The sequence below is a fragment of the Rattus rattus genome, chromosome 1 (assembly GCF_011064425.1).
Source record: "Rattus rattus isolate New Zealand chromosome 1, Rrattus_CSIRO_v1, whole genome shotgun sequence".
In the NCBI taxonomy this organism is placed as follows: domain Eukaryota; kingdom Metazoa; phylum Chordata; class Mammalia; order Rodentia; family Muridae; genus Rattus; species Rattus rattus.
In genome coordinates, this window is record NC_046154.1 from 231,705,602 (window position 1) to 231,731,913 (window position 26,312).

General features: G+C 39.8%; 1 protein-coding gene across 1 annotated transcript; it reads left to right on the forward strand.

The window, feature by feature from the left end:
• Has2 (hyaluronan synthase 2) lies at positions 1-25,809 on the forward strand. Its single transcript, XM_032890846.1, has 4 exons — positions 1-525; positions 10,425-11,051; positions 21,496-21,597; positions 22,866-25,809. Exons 2-4 carry the CDS (start codon positions 10,425-10,427, stop codon positions 23,793-23,795), a joined length of 1,659 nt encoding a protein of 552 aa, XP_032746737.1. The 5' UTR covers positions 1-525; the 3' UTR covers positions 23,796-25,809.
• The last annotated feature ends 503 nt before the right edge of the window (positions 25,810-26,312 follow it).

Consider the following 26,312-nt stretch of genomic DNA (forward strand, 5'->3'; position numbering starts at 1 on the left):
GAGGCAGAAAGGCAACAACAGCGAAGAAGGAGAAGTCAAGGCGTCTGGAAAGAATTACCCAGTCCTGGCTTCGAGCAGCCCATTGAACCGGGGACTTGAACCAGCCAAAGACCTCCATTCCGCTCTTGCTAGGCTCTGCTGAGTCTTCACCGGACTTTTAGGTTGATGTGGAAAAAGGAGACTTTGCCTTGTCGAAGGGAAGGGGATTGGAGCAAATAGCAAAACAGGGGAAAAAATTAATTTATTTTTAAAGCACATTTAACAAAAAAATTTAGAAGACTTAAATGCAACGGAAATAATAAAAGAGCATATTAATGCATTTTCTTCTCAAAGAGGGGAGAACCAGACATTTAAGGCTCCCCCCATTTTTTTTTAAATGTTGTTTTTAAATTTCTTATTTTTTTTGGCCGGTCGTCTCAAATTCATCTGATTTCTTATTACCTCAATTTTGGAAACTTCCTTCCACGACCCTCCGGGACCACACAGACAGGCGGAGGACGAGTCTATGAGCAGGAGCTGAACAAGGTACGTTATACAGGAGCTTTTGGGTGAACTTTGAATGCCTTAGATAGATCGGGGGTAGAGAAGAAATTATCAACAGAACTTAAAAAATAATACCTAATTTCTATAGAAACATTTGAGGTCTGAAGTCAAGCCCCCCGCCCCCCCAACAGACTGCACTTTAGGGAATACTGCCAATCACTATCAAGTCTTGTAGCATACCCTGGGTTTTTATCTTCGGTGGAATCCGCTGCCTCTCTGGGCGCACAGGTAACTGGCGTGGCCAAGGAAAGCTGATTGTCCCGAGGTGTACTTTTCCACTGGGCATCTTCCCGAGCGTCAAAGGGGCTCCGGAGTTAGAAAACAATGATGTCCACTGTGTAAGGAAAGTTCATCCCACAACTGTCCTTACCTTCCTAACTCCCCCTAACTTCCCAACCCCCCCCCCCCGTATGTGGGCAGGAACACCCTGACACAGTTCTGTGCAAGGGGTGGGGTGGGGTCACAAATTAAAAAAAAAAGCTCAATTTGGGCTTGCACTGAAAGGGTTAAACGATCCTGGCTTCCAGCTACATTAAGCTGGAAGAGACCCTAAGGAAGGAAAAGTCCTGAGCCACCTCTTCGCGCTACCATCCTGGTTCAGCCACTCCCCCCTTTTCCAAGGCCTCCAACTCGTTTGCAGTTTCCAAACTCCATTTAAGTGTCAGGCAGCGAGCATCCGGGCACAGCCATCCTGCGAAAGCCTTTCTGGGGCAAGGGGTCCCTCACGCAGGCTGTGGCATTCGCCACTCGGGGAGAGAGGAGAGCGCGCATCCCTCCTTGTGCCGGACGCCCAGCTAAGCAGCCCGTAGCCAGGGCGTGCGCGGGGACAGCGCTGCGCTCCCGCAGCTGCAACCAGTCCTGAGCCAAATCCGACGTGGCACGGAGCACGCTGGCGCTTCTTTCCTCCGATGCAGCTGGAGATGCTGTTGGGGGGTGCGGGGGGGCGACGATTTGAGGACTCTGTCTCTAGCCCCTTGCCCAATGTGGGGTCGAGGGGCCCTGGGAGCCTGGGAAGAGGTGGGAGGAGAGCCAAAGACCGGATAATCAACACCTTGGGCTGAATTCGTCACGGAGGTTCCCGCCCAGAGTGAGCCAGGGCTTAGAAACCGGCCCCGGTGAACCAGAGGGCGGGTCTGAAAGGAAGGTCTGTGTAAGGGTGAGAACTTCGTGGCGACAGAGACGGCTTCCTCTAGCCTAAGAAAGGCAGCCCAGGGGAAACAGCTCTGAAAGGACCATTAAGACTTGGAAGGACTGGAAGCATAGGCGGTGTCTGAGGACGAAGACTTCTAAGACCCAGGTCTCATTATACAGTCGTAGGTGCCTGTTTCCACCAGCGTCGCTCTGGATATCCCCCTAAACTCTGGGACACACTATCCTGACTAGGGTACCCGTGCTACTAGGAAGCCAGCTGCAGCAACCCGGTCCCTGGCTTGGGACTTGTAGAAGCCCAGGAGGCCCCGCCCCACCCAGCTCACTTCATTACCTCCTGGGACCCTTTACTGCCAAATGAGACTCTGTAGCAGCTGCATAGAAACACTACACTCCTTCAACCCACGTGGCTGGGCTGGGATTGCATTTGATGTCACACCCTGGGAGGGGTGTGTGATGAAATAGATTTGGAGGCTCTGATTGGCCAGGAAGCTCGCCCTCCTCCCTCCAGCCAGAGTCCAGAGTTTACATACTCACTCAAGGTCTGCTTAGTCTAAAGCAAACAGTAGATGGGCTTCCTTGAAGTGGGGAGACCAGCTTTCCAGCCCACTGTAGAGTTCAAGGCTTAGCCTGGGATTTCCCAGTGAAGAGAGGCATAAGGCAGTATACTTTTGGAGGTGTTAAATCTAGGTGTGATGGGTTTTAAATAGGTTCTTTTAAGAATAAATTTTTGAATGGCCAATACATATTTGACCTGAGAATAGAAGGCTTTTTCCATGCATTTCCATGGAATGAGCTAAAACAAATATTCATGCTCAGAAACCTATTTATAGAGGATGACTGTTTATATTTTGCAAAGATAATTGGGTTGAAAACTTTAAATCTTTGCTCTTTGTCCTCCAGCCTATGCAAGATGCCTCATTCATAAACTCAATGTTTACATTTTCCTAGATAAGATTAGTAATTCCAATGAGATCGTGTGTTTTGAATACTAACAATCTTCTCCCACAGGTGTTCCTAGTAGATCGAAAGGTTCTTTTACATTTTTCACTGAAAATTAAGAGACATGTTATGAGTCACGGGTTCGCAATTCCAGACAAACCCCAGTCCTGTGTGGAGGTTCTGAACTAAAGCTTGTGTCTGGAATAGCATCTTCCCTATTCTTGTTCCCATAAACATTACCAGAGGTAGATGACTTGAGGCATGCATTGTAAATGTACCGATTAGATACAGTCTACCTAGTTTGTTTCTTAACAGATAGAACTGTCTAAAGCTTAACCCAAACTTTACCAAGTAAAGTCATCAGCATATAAAGTCCAAATATGTAACCGATTAGTGATAAGCATCACATTTGAATATCACTCCAGAAAGTCAATATGATATACAGTCAGCTGCTGTCCAGGAAAACAGGACTTGCCTAAGAGACAGTTACTAGAGAGTAACTTAGGTTGCTTTTCTCCTTCTTGTTGACTCTACAGGATGTCTCATCCCAGCACTGAGTTTCAGAATTACTTTTCCATTGGTGTTATCTGTACCAACAAAGATTTTTTTTTGGCACTGTGGGTGAAGTCTGTATCTTGAATTCCAAAGTGGAGATCTCCTACAGGAATTTTTATTACAAATATAATTTTAAATCTGAGAACGGATTAGAAGGAGTTGCAGATTATTAACTTCCTGAATGTTCCATGATAGGCAGTCCACAGATTAATGCAATGAGGGACTAACACATAAGCTCTGTGTCTTGTTTGAGGTCTTTTCTGCCATTCCCACTTAGTCTGTGTTCTTCTAGAAGCTTGGGGGACAGGGACAGATTTCCTGGAGCTGGTGCATTAGCTGAATAGGGGTTAGAGCTTCCTATATAGAAGACACATTGCCTTGAGTTACCACAACTTATTTTAATCATTTTCTCCATCACAGAAACCTGTATAGAATGACTATGGACTTGCTACAAATAGCTTTACATTATTGCACAGAGTGTGGCCGTTTGTGTTGCACTTTATTGTGTAACATTCTAACCTAAAGAGTAGGTTTCTAAGCCCAAGTCAAAAGAAGATTCCATGTCAACTCGGATTTCCTCTTCCACTATTAACACTGTGCAGGATGGTGAAGGTCAGGAGCCACAAGCAGTTAAGGCTGATGTCGTAGAAGCCCCTGATTAAAAAGGATGTCGCAACTGAGAGACATTTGAAACCTGAAGTTCCATTAGAGTGACAGGGTTATTAAAAGGCTTTGTGTTCTGATCTCACCTAGTTGGCTCGACGGTCCTTGGTAGGGAAACCTAGGTGAGGCTACAAACGGCAAGGCAACTTCAAAGAAGAGCAAACATGGGTCACATTTGAGAAGAGCATTGGTATGCTCCACTATGAAGACTTGCTCTCCTATGATCTTCACCTTCTAGACCAGATTTCTAGTTCTAAAACCTCACAGAAGGAAACCACATCATGCCCATCACGGGGAAGGAGGACTTCAACTCTGTAACTCAGTGAGTGCTAGCCCAGGTTTTGTTGCACATTAAAATCTTGCATTACTCTGGTTGCAGCTTGTATCAGGGAGTGCTGTTGTAATCAGCAACGTGACAGTTGCTTTTTATGTGTCCTTAGGTCAATTTTATCTACAGCAGTAATTGGCAACCACTACGTTTTCACTTTTCACTCACTATCCGTACTTTGTTCACGACCAGCTGGCAGAAAGTTACCCCGTGTGGAGATCTTTTATTGTAAAAGTGACCATCATCGTTGCTGCTGTCATGTGCCTGCATCAACATTCCCAGTTCTAAAGATCGTGCATAGCATATGAGGCCTATAGGATTAAAAGCGAAGCACTTATAAAATATTTAAATTAATTTATGGTAAAGAAAGTTCATGTTTCAGTACTGGCTTTACATATTGATAGAGTTTGGAACAATGCTCTCGTTAAAGGAATATCCTTTAAGTGACTCCTGTCATCTCTGTGCCCTGATGTGATTACATATTGGTCACAACTTAGAGTCTTTAATGGATTTGAAGTTGTAATGAGGAGGAAAGGAAGTACAAATTTAACTTACAAATTATTATTCCTTATTTGTATTAAAATATTGCTTTATATCAACAATGACCACAAGAAAGATTTTTAAGTATATACCATATTTCAAGTAAATATGCATTTCAAGAAAAGAAAGTTATAAAGATCTCATTAATAGTTATTTCTTTTTCAGTATGTGAGTGGGATTCTCCTTTTTGTCAATCTCGTTATCTTTTTCTTTTCTGAGACTCCATATGATAGCTCTATTCTATAGTTTCAGAAACTGAAGGTAGCCTATCTTATGCACCTTGTTCAAGGTTACACAGTGATTAAAAGGAGGAATTTGGATTCACTCTCAACTCACTGTCTTCCTAAGGCCACATTCTCTGGAATGAAAGATAAAGCTGTTTTTGAACATAAGTACATCTGATTTCAAAACTTTTACTAAATTGGCCAAGGCCTCATAATCTCTCCAGTTGAAGAGTCAGCATACACGCACACATACAGCCCCAAGTCATTAGAGCCAAATTGCAAAGCTGTGTGAAGACTGGTGAACAGAGTGGGGCCTCAGGGATAGCCTTTCAGGGCATAAAAGATGATCCTCTTATCCCTTGTACCCCAAACATGACCCCGTACTCATAAAATTGCTCAGACTACAACTTATAATTGTTCTCAGGAATCATGCATATCTTTTGTCTTTATTATCTTTATTGCCCCAAAGTCTTCTAGAGATAGTCTGGGACTCCTCATAGTCATTAAACTGTAAATACTGGGAAGGTACCATCTGACCTAATCTCAGTTGCTTTTCCAGATGCACGTGTAACAAATCTGAGTGAACGTCAGCTCCCCAGATCAAATGTAGAGGGGTGCTACGTGAAACCTATGAGAACTCTGTTCTCAACAGGGTCCTAAGACAAAGAGCACAGCTGATAGCCTCTTCTTATTCAATAGCTTCCTGTCTTTATGACACAAAAGGTCAAGGGTGAGGAAAAGGCTCTGTTTGATGCTTATTGACCCAGGGCCTCACGTGTGGGAGATGAGTGACCAGTATAGTCCTCTCCACAGGTGGCAGCACTTGGAACAGTAGTGTCTTTCTCACAGGAAGGTGGGATTTCTGCTGCTGCCATTAAAGTTGTGCTTGCATAGATGGGCCAGAAGCTTATTCAGAAGCAACACTATTTCCCATGTCTTCAGGCTACGTGCATATGGGAAAGTACAGAAGCCCGGGTGGTTTTGAGTATTGGCTGGCAGTATATCCAGCTCCATATTCACTGTCTACACACCATAACTGCAAGAACACACCTTAAAGTTCTTCCCTTCTTTCTTCATGATATTCAGTTTTGGTTTATTTGTTTTAGCTAGAAACGAGACTTGTGTCTAATTTCTCATAATGATTCAAAATTTCCCAGAAAATGCTCTCTGAATATTTGGACATTGCGTGGGTCCTGCTCCTGGTTCATGACGTTGGGCAGGTCACTTCCATGCTCAACGTGTCTCTTTCTTTGTCATATACATGTATTGCAGTATACAATTAATAATATGCTTGCCGCCTATAGACATTAAGATGAAAAATATTATACCTTAAAATGGAACAAAAGCCTTTCTCTACCCCTTGAGGCGAATAAATGATAAACAAATGTTAGCAACCACTACAAATGGGGTGACGATGATGATGAGGATTTTAATGAAATATCATTCACTCCGTGGATATTTATGGCACATTAACTGTAAGTCAGGCAATATTTTATGTCATGGCATACACTAGTAAAAACAACAAGTAGATAAGAACATGGATGGACAGATGGACAGGGGTTGATAGACTGAGATTAAACTGTGTTTGAGTAACCCCTTCTCTTACATTTTGATTTAACCTAGATTTCTGGGGAGAACGGAACTTACTAAGTAATTGCTATCAAATCCAAGTCCAGTTGCTAGGTAAAAGTCAATGAGCTAGAAATGTGATCTTGCCACTCCCCAAATTCAAGTTTTACATTTTTAATATTTATAGAATGTAAATTTCTAAGTCATCTTAGGATCTAGGACTGAAACGATCCTGTTTCTCTAACTGAACAGAGAAGCCGCATAGACACATTGTTCTTTTAGTGGGAAAGTAGGTTTGTGTAACAGAGTGTTTGAATTAAGGATTGTCTCAGGAAGTTTTTACACATATGGTGCCCACATCCATAAAATTGGCCAGAGCAATTAAAACACACACACACACACACACACACACACACACACACACACACACACACACACACACACACACACACAAAGTCCTGTGTGTCACTCCCTGAGATCGACACATCTGCTTGGCGAAACAGAACTTCACAAAGTTCTTTTTTGCCCTTTGGCCTGTACTGAGATGCTCCGCGTGCCTCACCAGGCAGTGCTGAGCTGCAGCAGGAATATAAAGGTTCAATTCTAACCACATTTCTGCAGTTTGTTAGCAACTTTCCCAGGCTTCAAAAGGACATTCTGTAGACGCCTATGATGTAAGAGGGCGTTCCCACCTCAGCTGAGACCAGCAGATGCTATGTGAACACTCTCTACATCCATGTGTGCTGATAAAAGGCAGGGAAAATGTGAATAATGGAAGACTGGCAGGCCGTTCTTTCCCTAGTGATGGTGATTTTGAGCACAAGCTAAGCACACACTTAAGCTTCTCCCTGGCAAATGCTTTGGTCCCCTTGAAATTTTTCACTCTTGTGAGAATGACTCATGTGTTGGAAATGATGACCTCCAAGTCTGGTGCTTACAGCACCTTTAGGCATTGGTTAATGTGCCCTCTGGGAGTGTTCAGCATCCTGTCAGCTGTGTTAACTAACAAGGGATGGCGTCCTTGCTCACCTCTCACGGAATACTCCTGAGCTCCCCCTTTCCCAGCAGACTGAACTTTGCTTTTGTGCTAAGGTTGCTGTTATCAGCCCTCCATACCTCACACTGTGGTGTCCTGTACATCTACTCAGAGTGTAACTCACATCAGTAGTTTGTTCAGGATGCTTTTTTTTTTTTTTTTTTTTTTTTTTTTTTGCTCCCTGGCCAACGATTCCTTTAAAGTGGGTTGTGACTCTGGGTTTTAGAAACACTGGCCACACTGTTTCACTTTGCTCCTCAGCACAGCATTGTTTTGAAGAGTCTGAAGAGCATGATCATAGGCATGTACCAGAAGAAAACGATGTCTACAAGGTAGAGAGCTAGCCAGCAGAGGGCTCTGACCTACTCTCTGTTACCTTGTTTGTACTAAGGTTAATGAGATCCATCCATCCATCATCCATCTATCTATCTATCTATCTATCTATCTATCTATCTGTCTATCTATCTATCTATCTATCTATCTATCTATCTATCTATCTATCTATCTATCTATCTATCTATCAATCAAAAATTAAGCCAGTTATTGCGGACACTAGTTCATGCCGCTGCCTTGATTGGTGAGTGACTACATTCCATATTTAATGCATTTACCAATCTCTCTTTCCATCTTGGGGTAATACATTTGCCTAGAACTTTCCTGAAATACATTCAAACCAGAGGAAGCTGAAGATTGGAGGGAGACTGTCTTCTCTTTTAAATTTTTCTCTCTTTTACTAGAAGAGGCATGCCTTAACTTTCCACAGCCCCTAATGTTGTACTCCACCATATTGTCTGGAGACAAAGAGCGGTAACATTACTGGTGGAAAGACCCACAGAAATCTCAGAGCAGTGGAACACATACCCACTTAAGTATAATTAGATGCAATACAATCAGAAAATGGCCACACAGTAGTTAATGGTCAAGATGATACCATATTCCTATAGAATATTCATTTTTAGAGTTTGATAAGGACTAGGAAACTATAAGTAGCATATAAAAGAAGAGATTTTTATAGAGATAATGTTTTGTGTCAAATTTCTTATTTAAAACAAAACCATTCAGTTTCGTAAATTATTATGTATTAATGATATGCAAATATGACCAACTCCCAAAGTGGTTGTGAAAACCTGAGGAAAGGAACATTTATACCATTTATAACATGTTATAAACATGCATTTATAGCAATTATGCATCTTAAAATAGGTAGTTCATTTTTACAAGTGGGGGTATTAAAATGAAAAAGATTTGTGAAACAAAATTCCAATACTCAGAATCAGATATGTTTGGGGTAATAAAAAAAATAAAAAGCCTCTCTAGTCCTTACATTACTTAAAACAGATATACACAGATTCTTGGGTTGAACTGTCCAGATGAATTGGTAAATTCCAAACCAGTAATAAACCTTGACTCCAAATAAATAAATGGACTGGTCAAAAGTGGGCAGCACTGGAGTCACATGACCCTGGAGGTTGTCATCTGGTTTTTACATGCATGCACAATCAGGTGCATGTGTACTTGCACACATAGTCACAGACACACGCGCACGCACGCGCACACACACACACACATACACACACACACACACACACCACACCACACCAACTTTATTTAGGATAAATGCTGAATTTAGGGGTGAATTGGGAGCTAAAACAGGCTTAAGGCTTACCTGCTAGATGTTTTTATTTAGTTTGAACTTCAGCCATTGGAATCCAGGGGCTGTTATTTCTTACCCAATGATTCCATTACACTAATGATATGCCTTTTGTTCTATGATGCTGTTTCTTTCCTGATCTTCACGACTGTATCAACTAACAGGGGTGAGTGGAAGTAACAGACATCTGAACACCGGAACTTTGAAAGATCTTTACACAGGAAATCTAGGGATAATGAATCTTAAGGTCAAAGGGGAATTTGTAAAATGTAAACATTGTCATTGAGCATGTCTTTAAAAAAAGAAAAAACAGACACACAAACAAAAACCTTGAGATCCATAGACGTGAGATGATCCATGCAAGGTCATAGCACTAGCTGATAAGCTAGTCCCAGAACTCAGTTTTTCTAATCTCTAACCTCATCCAGATGCGTAGAGAAGATGTCAGCCTAAGGGACATGCGTTCGAAATAAAATGAAGTCATCATTGGGAAATTCAGCAGAGTCTCCTGTGGATTTGTTACTCATCTGTAATTAGGGGCTGAAGAAAGCATTGAGCAGGCAAAAGGATTGCTTTGCATTTAGACAATTTTAGTATGATGTCTAACTGTGGTTATAGACAGAGAGAGCTGACATAGACAAATGACCCGAGACTCTGAAAACAATGTAAGAAGGTATATGTTCAGTGCATTGCGACAAATCCTGGCACTACCCACTCATTTGAGGCTTGAAATAGACCTGTGTCTTGTATTATCAGCGCATCCTGATTTATAGATGTGCCATGGTGTCAGCATAATGAGTTAAGGTGAGAAACTAAGTCTTACAATTCCTGTATGCTGCCTGGGGGAGGGGCACACCAAGTCATACTCCTAGAGGGGGAGCTATTGACCTTGGGGGCTGCTGGGGAATTGTCTTCATCAGTGATTCATTCCCTGATGGTATGAATACATGACGGTAGGTACCATTGGCAACAGTAAGTGGACAAAGTGGATTAAAAAAAAAAAGACATAGGACCAGTTGGAAAGGAGGAAGTAGGCTGTTAGAATTCATCAAGCATATTGAATGCTTGTATGAAATTATCAAACAGCGAATATTAAAATGAATAAAACTAAATGGGTGACCCCAGAATACCCCTTCCAGAGTTCTTCCTGCCACCCATAATATCTGTATGTGACATGCAAAGAATCAGAGTGGTTAACCACGCGTGTCTCTGGTTACATTTCAGATGCATTGTGAGAGGTTTCTATGCATCCTGAGAATAATCGGAACCACACTGTTTGGAGTGTCTCTCCTCCTCGGAATCACGGCTGCTTATATTGTTGGCTACCAGTTTATCCAAACAGATAATTACTACTTCTCCTTTGGGCTGTATGGTGCCTTTCTAGCCTCACACCTCATCATCCAAAGCCTCTTTGCCTTTTTGGAACACCGGAAAATGAAAAAGTCCCTTGAAACCCCCATTAAATTGAACAAAACTGTAGCTCTCTGCATTGCTGCGTATCAAGAAGACCCCGACTACTTACGGAAATGTTTGCAATCTGTGAAAAGGCTGACCTACCCTGGGATCAAAGTCGTGATGGTCATAGATGGAAATTCAGATGACGACCTTTACATGATGGACATCTTCAGTGAAGTCATGGGCAGGGACAAGTCAGTCACTTACATCTGGAAGAACAACTTCCACGAAAGGGGACCTGGTGAGACAGAAGAGTCCCATAAAGAAAGTTCGCAACATGTAACCCAATTGGTCTTGTCTAATAAGAGTATTTGCATCATGCAAAAATGGGGTGGAAAGAGAGAAGTCATGTACACAGCCTTCAGAGCACTGGGCAGAAGCGTGGATTATGTACAGGTAGGTCTGAAAATGCCTGCCAGGGCAAACATACATTGGAATAAAGCAGCTTTTGTATCTCTCCAGTCCTATGCTATAGCCCATCCTTGTCCCTTCTGAACACAGTGCTCCTTTCAGACCATTGGAAAACAGCAGGACTGTTAAAAGCACATTTTGAAAGACAGGGGGAAAAAAAACCCCAACCTTGTAAAACTGTTAAGAGCATCTATGAAAGTGCTTCCTTGTGTATGCAATTGGTTAGAAATCTGGATTATTTGGACAGCATACCCCTCCTTTCATTCTCTCCCTTTTCCTTAGTTCTTCTCTGCCCCTCTAGGTACTGCCAAGGAAAATCCAACATCCTATTCCACACTGTTTACACACACACACACACACACACACACACACACACACACACACACACACACACACACACAACAACACACACACACATGACAGGAACAGCAGCAGTGGTGGCAGCTCTGTAAGAAAACAGTGTCTTGCCTGAGTGGAAAGTTCTTCAGAAAAGCTGCAGACTGAAGGGAAGGCCAGACAGTGATCGGTGGATAGATGAGGTAAAAGCAGAGTGGTGAGAAATGGCTTTGATTGTAAAAAGAGTGAGACTTTTAAAACCGAGAGGGAGAAAAGAAAATGAAAAGGAGGAGTGAGGCCATCATAGAGGGAGCAAAACCAAAGTAATGTTTATTTCACTCCCCAAACAGCATTACCTCACTGCAACTTGACCTTTGAAAGAGTTTGGGATGATGTGTGCTTGCTGGAAAATTAGGAAGGCTCTGTCTCTTAACTCCCTTTTAGCTTTCTGTAAGGCTCCTCTTCCCTTGGTTCCCTCTAAGTATGGGGCAATTTTGATTGTTTGCAGCTTCTTCAGTTAGATTTTGATCATGATGAGATCAGGAAGAGAGAAGTCCATCTGGCACAAGCAAGTTGCCGTGGCCCTTTGTTCATCCTCACAGAAGTGAAACCCTGTTTTCAGAAGTGGGATTCTATTGTTCAGGGGTCTTCACTGACACCTATCCTGCTCCCAGGATCAGTAATAAGAATGAGCTGGCATTGAGTAATGATTTTAGAGTCATTGCCTGAGGACCTATCTAATAATGGTGATAACTAGCTATTGACTGGGAAAGTCATTTGCCTTGAGCCTCAGTTTACAAAATAGAATACACCAATCTTAAAAGTGCTTAACAATAATTATAGCAAACAACACACCCCTAGGGTTTAGGAAAAGTTACAATGTTATTTTATGCATAACTAAAGATAAATATGTTGTTTATTATAGTACATTCTAATTTATGCTAAAATATATAGTGTGTACCATCTGTTACCATGGGGTTAATTTCAGTTAGTGTTTTCAGAGTGGGAGATAGTTTACTGGTTTCTGTTTGCATATTAATATCACGTCCATGGAGCCTACATTAGTGTTCTCTTGTTTGTCTCCTAATTTCTCAGTGGTAGACCTTTTGGTATTAAGTAAGTTTCAGTTATTTCTGGATATTTGATGTTTGTTTACATGCTCTAGCTTTGGAAGCTAGATCAGAGGATGATAGAACTTTTCCCAAGGGAGATATGACAGATAACTTAGAATACAAACAATCAACTTTCGTGCCTTAAGTGAGAAAACATCTGTTTTGATATTTTGCCTTTAATACTACTTACATTCCTCAATTTCAGTGAAGACATCATTGTGTGTGCTAGATCTTTTTTTCCTTTTTCTTAACCTACTCTTCCCACCCACTCCCCTTTCCCCCATCATTCTTGTTTTGAATTTTGTTTCCTTGACGACTTTGTACTGTGCCTGTTCAGGAAAAAGTAATACAAAATATGAAAGGATATAGTTGGCTCTCTGCTACAGTCTTCCTCCAGGTTGAACCTTCTAGAAGACCAGCCCCGGTAGCTGCTGGTATCTAGGCTCTGAGGCCTTCGGAGACTCTCATCCAGTGGCAAGCACTCACACAATATTAAAAATCATTTAGTATCCTGAAGCTGGGCATTTCTTCCTATGTTGTCCCTCATCAAATCTCCTGTAAGGTAACCATGCTTGACTATAAAATGGCAGTAAGGTTCAAACTAAACACAGAATACTCTAATTTTCTCTTCTGGCTGATCCAAAGTTTTGGAAATTGTAAAGTAGAGGGCAACTTGGCTGAAAAAGCAGAGAGGTGTGAAGATGGTGGTGACAAAGTACTGCTGGTGAATGAACCTGGGGGTAAATGTTTTAAGGAGAGAAAGAAGCAATGCCCCATGGGAAAAGATGCTGGGGGCAGAGAGCTAAGGAAGACTGTGGCCATCTGCGTACTTGTGAGAATACTGACTCACCATGGAGAGGTGTGGTCAAGACGTTTGGTTTCTAGTCACAGCTGGTCTTCAGTGTTCTTCAGTACTCTGTGCACTTGAGTTTGGATTTCTGGCTTATTGTTCTCATGACCTATTATTTCATATCTTCACCATGCTCCCAGTTCCCTGTCCAAACTCCTCCCTGCCTAACTCCTAACAGATGATCTCACCTCCTACAAAGGAGAAACCCAACAATATTGTTCCTGAATGTTCTTAAAGGCATCCTTACCCTCTGTTGTGTATCCTGTTTCAATAGCACTCCACCTAACTGACTTTCTGCATCAATGCTGTCCTTTCTAGCTAATCTCCAGAGACCCCTCAACTTTCCCTGGTTCTGCTCAGGAATAAAGCTTTAGTAATTGTGAACTGTACCTTTGTCTGTCTTCTCAGTTGACTACTGTCCTCAACTTGTAGCCTTTCAAACTTCCAGGATTGTTCCAGATTACTGAGGAAATTCTCAGACAAGGGAAAGGCCATATAGTAGCAGCCTTCCCTGTGGTAATGGTAGTGTTCTCATTGATAGAGAGAACAGAAAAACAGAAAAAAAAATGAGAAAATGCAGTGAGAGGAACATAAACTTTACTGGTAGAGAAGGGTGAAAGAGGAAAGGGAAGATTTTAGACATTTGAATGGATGCATTTTGTAATGACACCATTTTTCAAGAAGGGAGATATTCTAACCTAACTGCCTATGCCTCTCTAAAGTGGAAGAGTCTTTTTTATATCTTCAAAAGCATACTCATTTTGTTTATTTTATTTATCAAAGTAACACACATTATGATAGTCTATTTTATGTACTTAAAAATCAGAATGAACTAAATTAAATTATCTGTACAAAATATGTGATCAAGAATGGATCGATGATTTTTATTATATACTCATGATTTTTTTCCTGAGTTTTCAGAAGTTTAAGATTAATTTTAACCTGACATTATTAGAAGGTAAGACATATTTTGATATCCACATTATACAACTGTTGATTTATGTCTCTTATCTTTTAACATGCATAATATAGCAGAGTAGTCGGCAGTCTGCGATACAAAAAGAAAAAGCCACCATCCCCTGATGTGTGTGTTAGGGATTTCCCAAGTAGAAACAATCTTACAAATATGAACATTTTCTGAAATGAGAATTACGAATGGCAATTTTACCATTATTTTATCATAGCAGTATCATAGGCATCCACATTTCTTTGAGTGGAAAAAAATAAAGCCACATAATTCCTAAATGCACCCTAAGGCATCATACTCATAGAACATACACACACACACACACACACACACACACACACACACACACACACACACACTTATACATGTATTTGTGTGAGTGTGAATGCATACATACCATGGAGTACAAATGGTGGCACTCTAGTGTCACTGCTTGTGGTTTGATGCTGTAGATATCCTGCTAGCTGGCCCATAACCTTCTGGGGATACTCTAGTCTCCACCTCACATCTTGTCATAGAGACACTGGGGTTAGAGATGCCTATGTAACCATACCCAGTCTTATTTGGGCTCTAAAGACTCTGAAATCTTCCACTTGTTGGAGAATTCTTTACCCACTGAGATATTTTGAAAGCTTCATTTGGTTTTATATTCTATATTTTCAAATTCTTCTATTCATTAAAACTTACTTCTCACCTCCAAATTAATATTCATAGTATTTTTGGGGAGTAATTTCATATCAACCATGATAAAAACTATGAGTGAGCCAATGTACATGTTCTAACTGGGGTCAAACAAGGTTATTGTTTACTTTGCTGATTTAATAATTGCTCTTATAGTCATTTAGACTACAGTACCTACATTTTTGTGTGCTCTTTGTTGATAGTTTAATTTTCAAACTGACCTCATGTATAGTGTTTTTTGAAATTTAAAATATGAGACAGCTATTATATGCTTCATGGAGTTTAGTTTTCTCCAGGCATGTGTTACTGGCCATGATTCAGTGTTAATATTCAAAATATTCATTAAATTAAGAGACATTTGAACTGAAGCACAAATACAAATAGATTATATATTGATAAGGCATATTCATCTATAAAGTTCTCAAAAAACACTAATAAAAATGTAAAGAAATAATGCTTGGAAATGTAATCAAAGGCTCAGACAAGCTTAACCATGGATTCATGCTAGAAATATTTTGATACCTATTATTCCTGTCTTCATGTAAAATTAGAGAATACTAATATCATAAACAATAATAACTGCTATGTGTGACATTTGCCTACTTTCAATTCTGTGTAGCAAACCTAACCTAAGAAACAGAAATATCCCCTATGCTAGTGATGAGAATATAATATTTGGAGACATAAGGTTGAGAACATCTTTGCATGGAAAAAGATACAGCGCTATTGTTAGTTTCCGTGAACTTGGCACCTGCTGAATCCACTTTTATTGGTTAATTAATTAATTAGTTAATGATTTTTGTTGTTGTTTTCAGCTCAAGCCTAAACTTAGTATGATTCTAGCTCCTCCCATCTTTTGATACTTTTTAACAATACACTGACATTCTACTTGAATGAAGTAGACAGTGAATGAAATAGTCATATGAAAGTGTTCTCCTTATGTATCTTAGGTCTCATCTTCACTCTCTTCCTTGAGGCAAAAGATAATTAATTAGGTTTAAGTATAAGCTATGCACATATTAAAGTATCACATGGTACCCATAGAAATGCACATTTTTTTTTTGTTCTTCAGAATTTTGTCAATTTATTCTTGCCCTGCCCTCCTTACCCATTGCCAAATAAAACGCTTGCACAGAGCTAGTGCATTTCAGGATGCACGGAAGTTGGGACTGAGATAAGTGAATCCCTGAACCTCATTGGACAGCCACTCTGGCCTAATCCATGAGTTAAGGGTCTGTGAAAGACCCTGTCTCAAAAAATCGAGGTAGAGGGCTATGAAGAAAGACAGTTATTGACCTTACTTAGGCCCCCACACCCAAGGACACAAACGTGCATCCCCCACACACATGTACACAACTGCATTAACAAATATATAACACACACACACACAAACACACACACACACACACACACACACACACACACACACACACACACACCTCAACACACCAATAAAACTCAAAAAGAAGGGATTAAGAGCTGGGCTTGGTGGCACACATCTGTAATTCCAGCACTGGGAAGACTGAACAGAAGGATCCTAACTTTGAGGCCAGCCTGGCTTGTAGAATGAGCTCTTGTTTTGAAACAAACAAACCAAAATAAAAATAAACAACAACAACAACAACAACAACAACAACAACAAAACCATGAAAGGCCTGGGGGGAAAGCTCAGTATAGGTCCCTTATATTAGAATTGTGTTCATAGACTCAACTTGAAGAAAAGAGATGATCAAAATAATTTGTACTCCAAACAAGTAGTGAATTAATTGTGGTCAAAAATCAAACAAAAAGCAAAAAAGCAAGCCGTGCTTACATTTTGTACTTCTTTCCACTAAATAACAAATCCATGCAAATTTTTTTTCACTGATTTTAGATCACTTGTGTGATATGTTAGCAAGGCTCTGAAGTCCCTCCATTTCAGGGTGGGTCATAGTTGAGCTATGCTAACTTTTTTTTTTTTGTTGTTGTTTTTGTTATGCTTCTTCATGTCTGCCATTCCTATTTCTTAAATATTTAATAGGAACTACCCATTACTAAAGACTTTATAAATATTATCTTATCAAGAAACCATTATGGAAAACTTCTGATAAGGATAATAACAATCTATATGTTTGTCTTGAGGGACGAGAGCCTAGAGACTTGAGCTTAGGGGCTGAAGTTAAGAATCTAGTCCAAGTATAAGGAACTGGCAGCTTGTCAGGTTGTGGATTGGAAACTTTTATTTATTTTTATCCTTAACTCTTGCATGGTGTGTGTTGCTTTAATTGTCTCTTTTCTGTCTCTCTTTTTCTCCATCTCTGTCTCTTCTTCTCTGTCTCTGTCTCCATCTGTCTCTGTCTGTGTCTCTGTGTCTATCTGTCTGTCTGTCTGTCCCTGTCTCGTTCTCTCTGTTTCTCTGTCTCTGTCTCTCCCTCTCTCTCTCTCTGCTTTTTGTCTAGAGACTAAACCCAGGGCTTTGTGTTTTCTAGGCAAGTGCTCTGTCACTAAGTTCACCCCCTTTATTTCTTTCCTTTCTATGGTAAGTTCACTCTGGAGTATCATTAGCATAGTTTAGGGAGAGTGTTCCCATCTTCTCGTTCCTCATTGGTAACTACTGGTGAGGGCTTTTGTTGTTTCTGTTTATTTATTCATTCTTTTACTTCTTACCCTTTCCCCTTTTCATTTAGAGACATTGATTGGGCTAGGGGAGCAGTATTTCCCATTTACTTCATCATTAAGTTGTATCGGGAACCAAAACCAAATCCCACGCACTCTAAAAACAGTCTCACTCTTTCAAGGTTAAGATGGAGGGTCAAGATCAAGACAGAGTTGAACAAGAAAAGGATCAATTCAGTACTACCATAAGGGGGTCTTGATTTCTTTTTAATTTGTTTCTTCATGGTAGTCAACCACAGCAGTTTCAGATTTCCTCTTTCCATGTTGACTTTACACTGCTCTTTGAGGCAGACGTGAAATATGGAGGGATCCACTAGTGAAACTGAAAGGAAATACCATTTTCAAAAGTGCAAGTGAAACATACAGACTGCTTTTGAACTTGAATCTTAGACTATGAAAGGCATTTGGTGGAAAAGCACTCTTAAAGCAAGCAGTCTTCACCATAGAAATCTATACACTAGCTAACATTCTCTGCTGTGTGCACTCCCACTCTTTGTACCTTATAGAGAGGAGGGGAACCTCTGAAAAGCCTGCATGATTAAAACTGGGATGTAAAACATTTAATCTCAGCACCACTGCTACTTTTTGGTGAAAGCAAGGTCTTTTTCTGAAACCAATCCCGTTGATCCCAAAGTTGACAAACTTTGCTTGTAAAACATTAGGGAGTCAATATTATGTTTTGCCACCATTTGGCTTTGTTGTGGTGTGAACATGGCTGAAGATTACAAGTATGTGAACAAGCATGACCGACACCATGGGCAATGAAATTTGGACTTCATATAATGTACACGTATCATAAAAAAATCTCTTTTATTTCTTTTCAGATTCGAACACATAAATCCATTCTTGACCCCTAGGCAATTAGAACCAAATAAGTGGCACGATGATCTTTATCTAAACCCCTTATTTTACCAATCCCTGTTAATACCTAGTCCTATAGAGAAGGTACTGTTACAATGTTGGCAAAAAACCCTGGGAGTAATGAACGGATTCTGCTGGTTTTCCTGAAGTTAAACCAAGGTAGCTGATTCTTCCCAATAGTAGATTGGACTTAACTTTATTTATTTATATTTATCTTGTTTAGAGATTATTATTATTATTATTATTATTATTATTATTATTATTATTATTCATGTCCATTATCTGCTACTGCGAAATCTTATAATTAATCATTATGTGCTTTAGCAATTCACAGTCATACCCTGTGTGGACAAAGACTTTTGATCTGTACCCCATTTCCTGTGGGCAAATCATGTCCTATAGCTTTATTTGATGTGAGGTTCAGCTACTCACCAACTGGTGTATGTCTGCCCTGGGATCTAACGCTAAGCTAGGAGCCAACATTCATTTCTCCTTATTAACTGGTGAGGAGAAAACTAGAAACAATATCCTCTTAGATAATTTTAAAGAGGAGAGTTGTCTATTTCACATCTTATTAAGTAAATGTTCTTGTGCCCTGAGCACAAATGCTTTTTCCAAATGGCAAAGACAGTTTCTAGTTGGCATTGAGTCTCTAAACAGAATCCAGAAACTGAAATTCTTTTAAAGCTCTTAAATCCTATGATAACAAACCCCTTCCCTGGAGGTTTCTGAGAACTTATGTTCCTGATATAGCTAAGCTCATGGAAAAGCCTCTCTCAGAGAACTTCTGGGTTTCTTTTGCAAAGTGGGAGGTGGCCTATTTAAATATGTCGAACCTTAGAGGTTTGGTTCAAGTTTAGTCATTTCAAAGTGGCTTGCTTACACTCTGAAGCAGGTGGGGCTATTTGAACATTAATTCTGGATTGCCCCTTTCCTGTTGGTTTAAGCTTATTTTAGCTTTCTGGTTTTACCGTTCCTGACTTAAGTCAATAGAGGTACATGTGGCCTTAATGTTGGATGCTGGTTAAAGGTGTCTGAACTATGTGCCTTCCCCTCCCTCTCCCCTTAGCCCAGGCCTCTTACCCAGCAATCAGGTTTGTGCAAACTTTGATAAACAAGTCATAGGAGAGGCTAGGCCAGGTTTTCGTGACTTTATGTAGCATACTTGGGCTTGGAATGCTTGAACCTCAAATGGAGTATTAGTGAATACCTTCTGCCTATTACATCCTACTCAAAATAAATAAATGGCTCTATTGATCCTACATGTAAATTTTAAAAAATCCACAAAAAAACCCAGCCACAATAAGAACAATATAATTTTTTATTTAAAAAGGAGTATTTCTAGTTAGCAAAACAGAAAAAGTAAAATCCACAATTTAAGCACAAATTCACCATAATTATTTAAACCTAAGTGATAAAATTACTTTTTAAATTTGCATGTCTATACATTATTTAAACTTACAAATGCCAATACTGCATTTAAATAACTGTGTCCAGCAATCTTCATTAGCAAGAAATCTTTTCAGACAAATAGTCGTTAATAACGTTGAAAGAGATGTGTTTTTAAGATGTTCTGATTCCTTAGCTAACAAAGTGTGTGATTAATCCTACACACAATAAATGTCTTTAACTCCTGAGAGCCCATGGTTCTATAATATACTTACTTTTTTCAAGTTATTATTTTTAAAAGAAGTTGGAGACTTGTCAAAATTGCTCCTTTTGCTTATTATGTTGTTGTGTTGGTTGATAATAGTAATATTTTCTGAAAATGCACTTTAGGTGATTTTGTTCTTGGATGAACATCATAAACAATGCATACATACATTTAAAAAAAAAAACGACAAAGCCACTACATGATAATCTTCTGCAGCCCCTAGCAAACATGTTGCCTATCTTGGACCAAAATATCATCATGTTGAATATGACTGTAGACAGGATAAATGTTGACTAGGAGCATGAGGATATGAGGATAGCCAGAATCTCGATGGTAGGAAACAATATGATGGGGCAGTGGGCAACACTTAGTATGCACCAATCTTCTTATTTAGTGTCCAGTGTGGGTGTGTATTAGCTCATTTTCTCATTGCTGCCATCAAATACCTGATTAGAAGCACCTTAAAGGAGGGAGAATTTTTTTCCCCTGAGAATTTGAAAGAATAGAAGCCCATCATGACTGGGAAGTCATGGCTGAAGGCAGCTCGATCAAGGAAGCTTTCTCCAGCTACTGGCTCACCTCTTTAAGGATAGTAAGCAGAGAGGACAGAGACCAAGGGTAAATTTACAAAATCTGTCTTTCAGGATTTTACGCTTTTAAAGATTCCACAAAATTCCAAACTAGTCCACTAGCTAGAGATCAAATCATGGAGGACGTTTCACACTCAAACAGTGTCAGGCTGTTCAATAGCCCATCACATAACAACTCTGGTCAAATTATATTTGCTGGGCTTCAGTGAATTTCATAGAAAACGAGTATTATGTCCTAATAGTACGTATTGTGGTGCGCTTATCAGGGGCAGGGTCTGTTTCTATTACAAAATACCCAAGACTGGATGATTTATAATGAAGCTCATTTGACTCAATTCTGGAGACTGAGAAGCTCAAGGCTCTCTGATGGAGTCTTTCACATACAACGTGATGACGAAGCAGAAAGCCAATCCTAGTGTGTGAAAGGACAACTGAGATCTTACCCAAGACAGGCAGCTATGTTGCCAAAATAGGAAATATTCCTGGCAAATTGGGACTGGCTGAGGATCCACACTCAACCATCATTTGAGCTAGCCTACCTAGTAGTGTACTGAGCTTAATGGAAAAACTGTGTTGGCAATGGCATACAGAATCTTCTGTGACATTTGTGACATTTTCTGACAGTCTTGTGAGGATAAGGCCAAGGGTATAGAGCATAATCTCAATTGTGGCTGAGGAACAATATGATTCTCTTTAAGTCATCTCCTGATTTCTCTCTTGTAGGTGTGTGACTCAGACACCATGCTTGACCCTGCCTCGTCTGTGGAGATGGTGAAGGTCTTAGAAGAAGACCCGATGGTTGGAGGTGTTGGGGGAGATGTTCAGGTACATTTGGCTTCATTATTTTTGTATAGATAGTTTTCAGAACACTCTTGTATTGATTCATTAAGTGCTTATTGCTCCAATGTTCCATGGTCTTGTTGCTGACCCCATTTGTGAATGTGAATCAGATACATTGTAATCCTGTTTTTTTCTTATCTAACTTGAAAAAACTTGGAACAGATATGCTTAGCCCTGGCATATAACATGTATTTATAGTGACTGAAAAGTTACGTATCACAGAAATGTATAGATGAGTAATGATGTCCACCAGGCACCCTCAGGTCACAGCTTGGCCACCAGGTGGTTGTTTAAAAATGCAGTATGAAGATCTGGAGATGATGGTTGAATTGTAAGAGCATTTGCTACTTTTGCAGAGACATTGGGGTCCAGCATTCATACAGTGGCTCACGTCCATACATAACTCGAGTTCCAAGAACTCTGTTGCCATTTCCTGCTCTCTGTGGGCACTGCATGCATATAATGTACATCTATACAGGCAGGAAAATCACTCATACACACAACATTTAAATAAAGTGAACCAAGAAAAAAGAGAAAAAGGAATAGCAATTCAAATTTTACAACATTAAGAAAAGACAAAGGCACAATTATTAAGTGGCCCATGATCTTTTAGTAGCAGAGAAACACTTACTAAGGACAAGATGCTGAAGCTTTTCAGACAGAAGGTGAGTGTGTGAAAATATGCAATGGTTAAAGCAGAGTGCCTCCAGTGTATGGGATCTGACATCATTTGATCTTAATACCAGATGAGACACACAAAGAAATGATCCTTGGTCTTGTTGTATGACCCATGTGTGCATGCAATTGATAAAGACAATAATGAGATAAACAAAGAAATAGATTGGTGACTAAATAGTGGCATACAAAATTTAGATAAAGAATGAGGAAAACTAAGAGAGAATTTAGAGAATTCTCTAGGTTCTAATTTACAACAGCACTTCTGGGAAAATTTTAGGGATTGATGATTAATGCTTAAAACTATAACTAGACATTACAGCCTAGCAGTGTGGATGAGCCTAGATAATATCACAAGAAGAAGATGAAAATAAAGAAGAAAAAGTCCATTAACATACAGACCCAACAAACCACAAAACCCTAGAAAACAAACAAGATAAAAGAATGACAGAAAGGAAGGAAGACAAAATGGAGTCAGATAAGAACAGATTTCATGCCAGGCTGTGATCTCAGGATATTTTGGGACCTCTTGGCATTATTAAATTTAACTTTTATTTATCTACTTTTTCTACTTGCAGATTTTAAACAAGTATGATTCCTGGATCTCCTTCCTCAGCAGTGTGAGATACTGGATGGCTTTTAATATAGAAAGGGCCTGCCAGTCTTATTTTGGCTGTGTCCAGTGCATAAGCGGTCCTCTGGGAATGTACAGAAACTCCTTGTTGCATGAGTTTGTGGAAGACTGGTACAATCAGGAATTCATGGGTAACCAATGCAGTTTCGGTGATGATAGGCACCTTACCAACAGGGTGCTGAGTCTGGGCTATGCAACTAAATACACGGCTCGGTCCAAGTGCCTTACTGAAACACCCATAGAATATCTGAGATGGCTGAACCAGCAGACCCGTTGGAGCAAGTCCTACTTCCGAGAGTGGCTGTACAATGCCATGTGGTTTCACAAGCATCACTTGTGGATGACCTACGAAGCTGTTATCACTGGATTCTTCCCTTTCTTTCTCATTGCCACAGTCATCCAGCTCTTCTACAGGGGTAAAATCTGGAACATCCTCCTCTTCCTGTTAACTGTCCAGCTAGTGGGTCTCATCAAGTCGTCTTTCGCCAGCTGCCTTAGAGGAAATATCGTCATGGTCTTCATGTCTCTCTATTCAGTGTTGTACATGTCAAGTCTACTTCCTGCCAAGATGTTTGCAATTGCAACCATAAACAAAGCTGGGTGGGGCACATCTGGAAGGAAAACCATTGTCGTTAATTTCATAGGACTTATTCCAGTGTCCGTGTGGTTTACAATCCTTCTAGGTGGTGTGATTTTCACCATTTATAAGGAATCTAAAAAGCCATTTTCCGAATCCAAACAGACTGTTCTCATTGTGGGAACCTTGATCTATGCGTGCTACTGGGTCGTGCTTTTGACTCTGTATGTGGTTCTCATCAATAAGTGTGGCAGGCGGAAGAAGGGACAACAGTACGACATGGTGCTTGATGTATGATCTCACGATGATGTTTTCCGTCACACCTGGAGACACACATACAACACACATACACACACATACACCTTAGCTCCTCAAGGGGCTGTACAGTATTGTGGCATTGCACCCTGCCACCACAGGAGACATATCACTGCTGCTGGGACTTGAACAAAGACATATGATGGGTTGAGTTTTGATTCTGCCAAAGCAAATTGATACATCAGTGAGAAGAAAGTGAGAGTGAACCCGACAGTTTTAGGACAGCGGGATGACGTCTTTGTTTATGCACTTTTCCCTTACTGTGCATCCGCCTGACAGTGTTTGTTCTATATACCTCACTTGCCATGCTTTATGTGGGTGATTATGGAAGAAAAGGATTCTGAAAACTCAAGGGAACACTCTTTCAACCTACACAACCTAACTTATGGACCGTTTTGATAGCTGATTCTTTTCTTTCTATTTTTGTTCTTAAGGAAAATTAATTGTTTGTCTTTACCAAATGAAATGCCAAAGGAAAATCGAAAAGCCACTGGCTATGCTGTGTTTTGATATAATTGTACTGTGTTTTTAAATTTTGTACCTAATTTTTAAAAACAAAATTTCACACCATAGTATATATTTTACTTCTGGCAAAATACACTTGTTCTTTTATATACATATATATATAATAAAATAGGTTCTAAAAAAAATCCGTACTATAAGAAATTAACCTGCCCAAAATGTGAAACGTGGTTGACTGATGTTCGTGAAAGAATAAAATGTTTCTCTTTTTTCTCTACATTTTATAATTGAATAGTTATTTCTGTGAAAAAAATGTAAACTTTCAATAATCTAACATTTTATTTCTTTTAGAAAGGGCTAAGATACCGGTCAACTTTTAGGTAAAAATACATACTCACGTGTGTACAAGAGCCAATCATTAAAGTTGAGGCCGAAAGGGTGGAAAAGTGCAATTTTTGAAAACATTTTTTTTTTCAAAAGGGAATGCTAGTCTTCGGTAAAACAAAAAAACAAAAAACACTGGGCTCCTTGTACTGGATCAATGTGATCATCGGTAGAGACGGTGGCAGTATTTGCATAGGCCTAGAAAAATGAAAACCTGGTGAGACTTTATCTGTGTGATTGGGACAGATACAATACAATCCATCAAAAGTTTTATTCTGTGGTCTGAATGTGGCAGACCTTAGCATGTACACCTTAAGTGTGTTTCCCCCGTTTAGTGTCTGAGTTTGCAAATTCACCCTGCCTGGTAGTGATGTTTCCAGGGGTGAACTCTAACTGATTGATACACAACACAATTCAGAACTGGCACATTTATGGTCCCAGTGTCATCTTTAATTCTCAGGAAGGGTATTTTTTCTCAATTACACAGGCAATCTCTTCATCTCTTCCGTACTTGGCCTTCCTAAAACTCTCCTCAAGTAGAAATGACGTCACCATGTAATTAGTATTACTAGGAACTGGTAAATACAAGAAGTGACTGCACCAGTTCCGCTAAACTTGGCTAATTCAGTTAGGATGGGGCCTCAGTTGTTGAATTTGACTTCTCACATGATTTGTCTTGCCTTGTGGCTGGTGCTGTGCAGTCCCGTTAGACATGCGCTCAGATCCCAAGAATAGCTGCACAGAAGCCTTGTGGTAAAGCAGACACGGTGTCAATCTTCTGCTGCCTCCCTGCAGACTTCCGTAACACACACGAATGCAGCAAGACACTAAATGTGGAAAAGCTGCACATTCTACCTTGTGAGTACAAAGTGGTTCCTCCAAGTTTTGAAAAACTGCAACTCTCCCTGTGTGGAGATCTAGTGAGCAACAAACACACCCTGAAAATAAATGAAACTAAAACTTGAGTTTGCCTTTTTAACTATTTATGTTCTAAGTTAAGCTTTGATAACGTTCAAATGTCAAATTTTCTCATTCTTATAAGAAGTTGAATTAATTGCCTTGTATTTATTTTAGCAATTATTCAATGTATTTCCATTATAGGATGTATAGTATAATTGATTTTTTTTGTAAATAAAATATTTTTGATAAGATTATTGTCTCTCTTTTCTAAGGGAAGGGTTTTGTTTTCCTCACTGTAATGGTACGTAGTTTAAAACGAGTGTGTAAAAAAAATATCATGACTGGTGTGAGATAATATGCCACCTAACGATTCTTATGCTGCAGAGAAGTCTCCCAAATTAGTATTATTTGGAAATCTGAGAACCATCATAGACAGAGATATGGAAACCATATCAACTTAAATTAATCTTTGTCTTTGAGTTCTTCCAGCATCCTCCAAAGTTGCCCAAGTTAGAGAATTTTTTTATTATATCAATTGTCATAGCACAAAATATTCGGAGTGTTTACCATTGCACTGTCCATAAAATAACATCCTAAAGTAATTAAAATTGACTAACATGGGCAACAGCTAAGTGGTTTGTTAACAGTGCATAACAGTTAAATGGAACACTGTCAGCTACTAAACACAGTGTGACCAGAGACCATATGAGAATGTTGGAGAAAGGCACACTTTAAATACACATGGCTATTTTG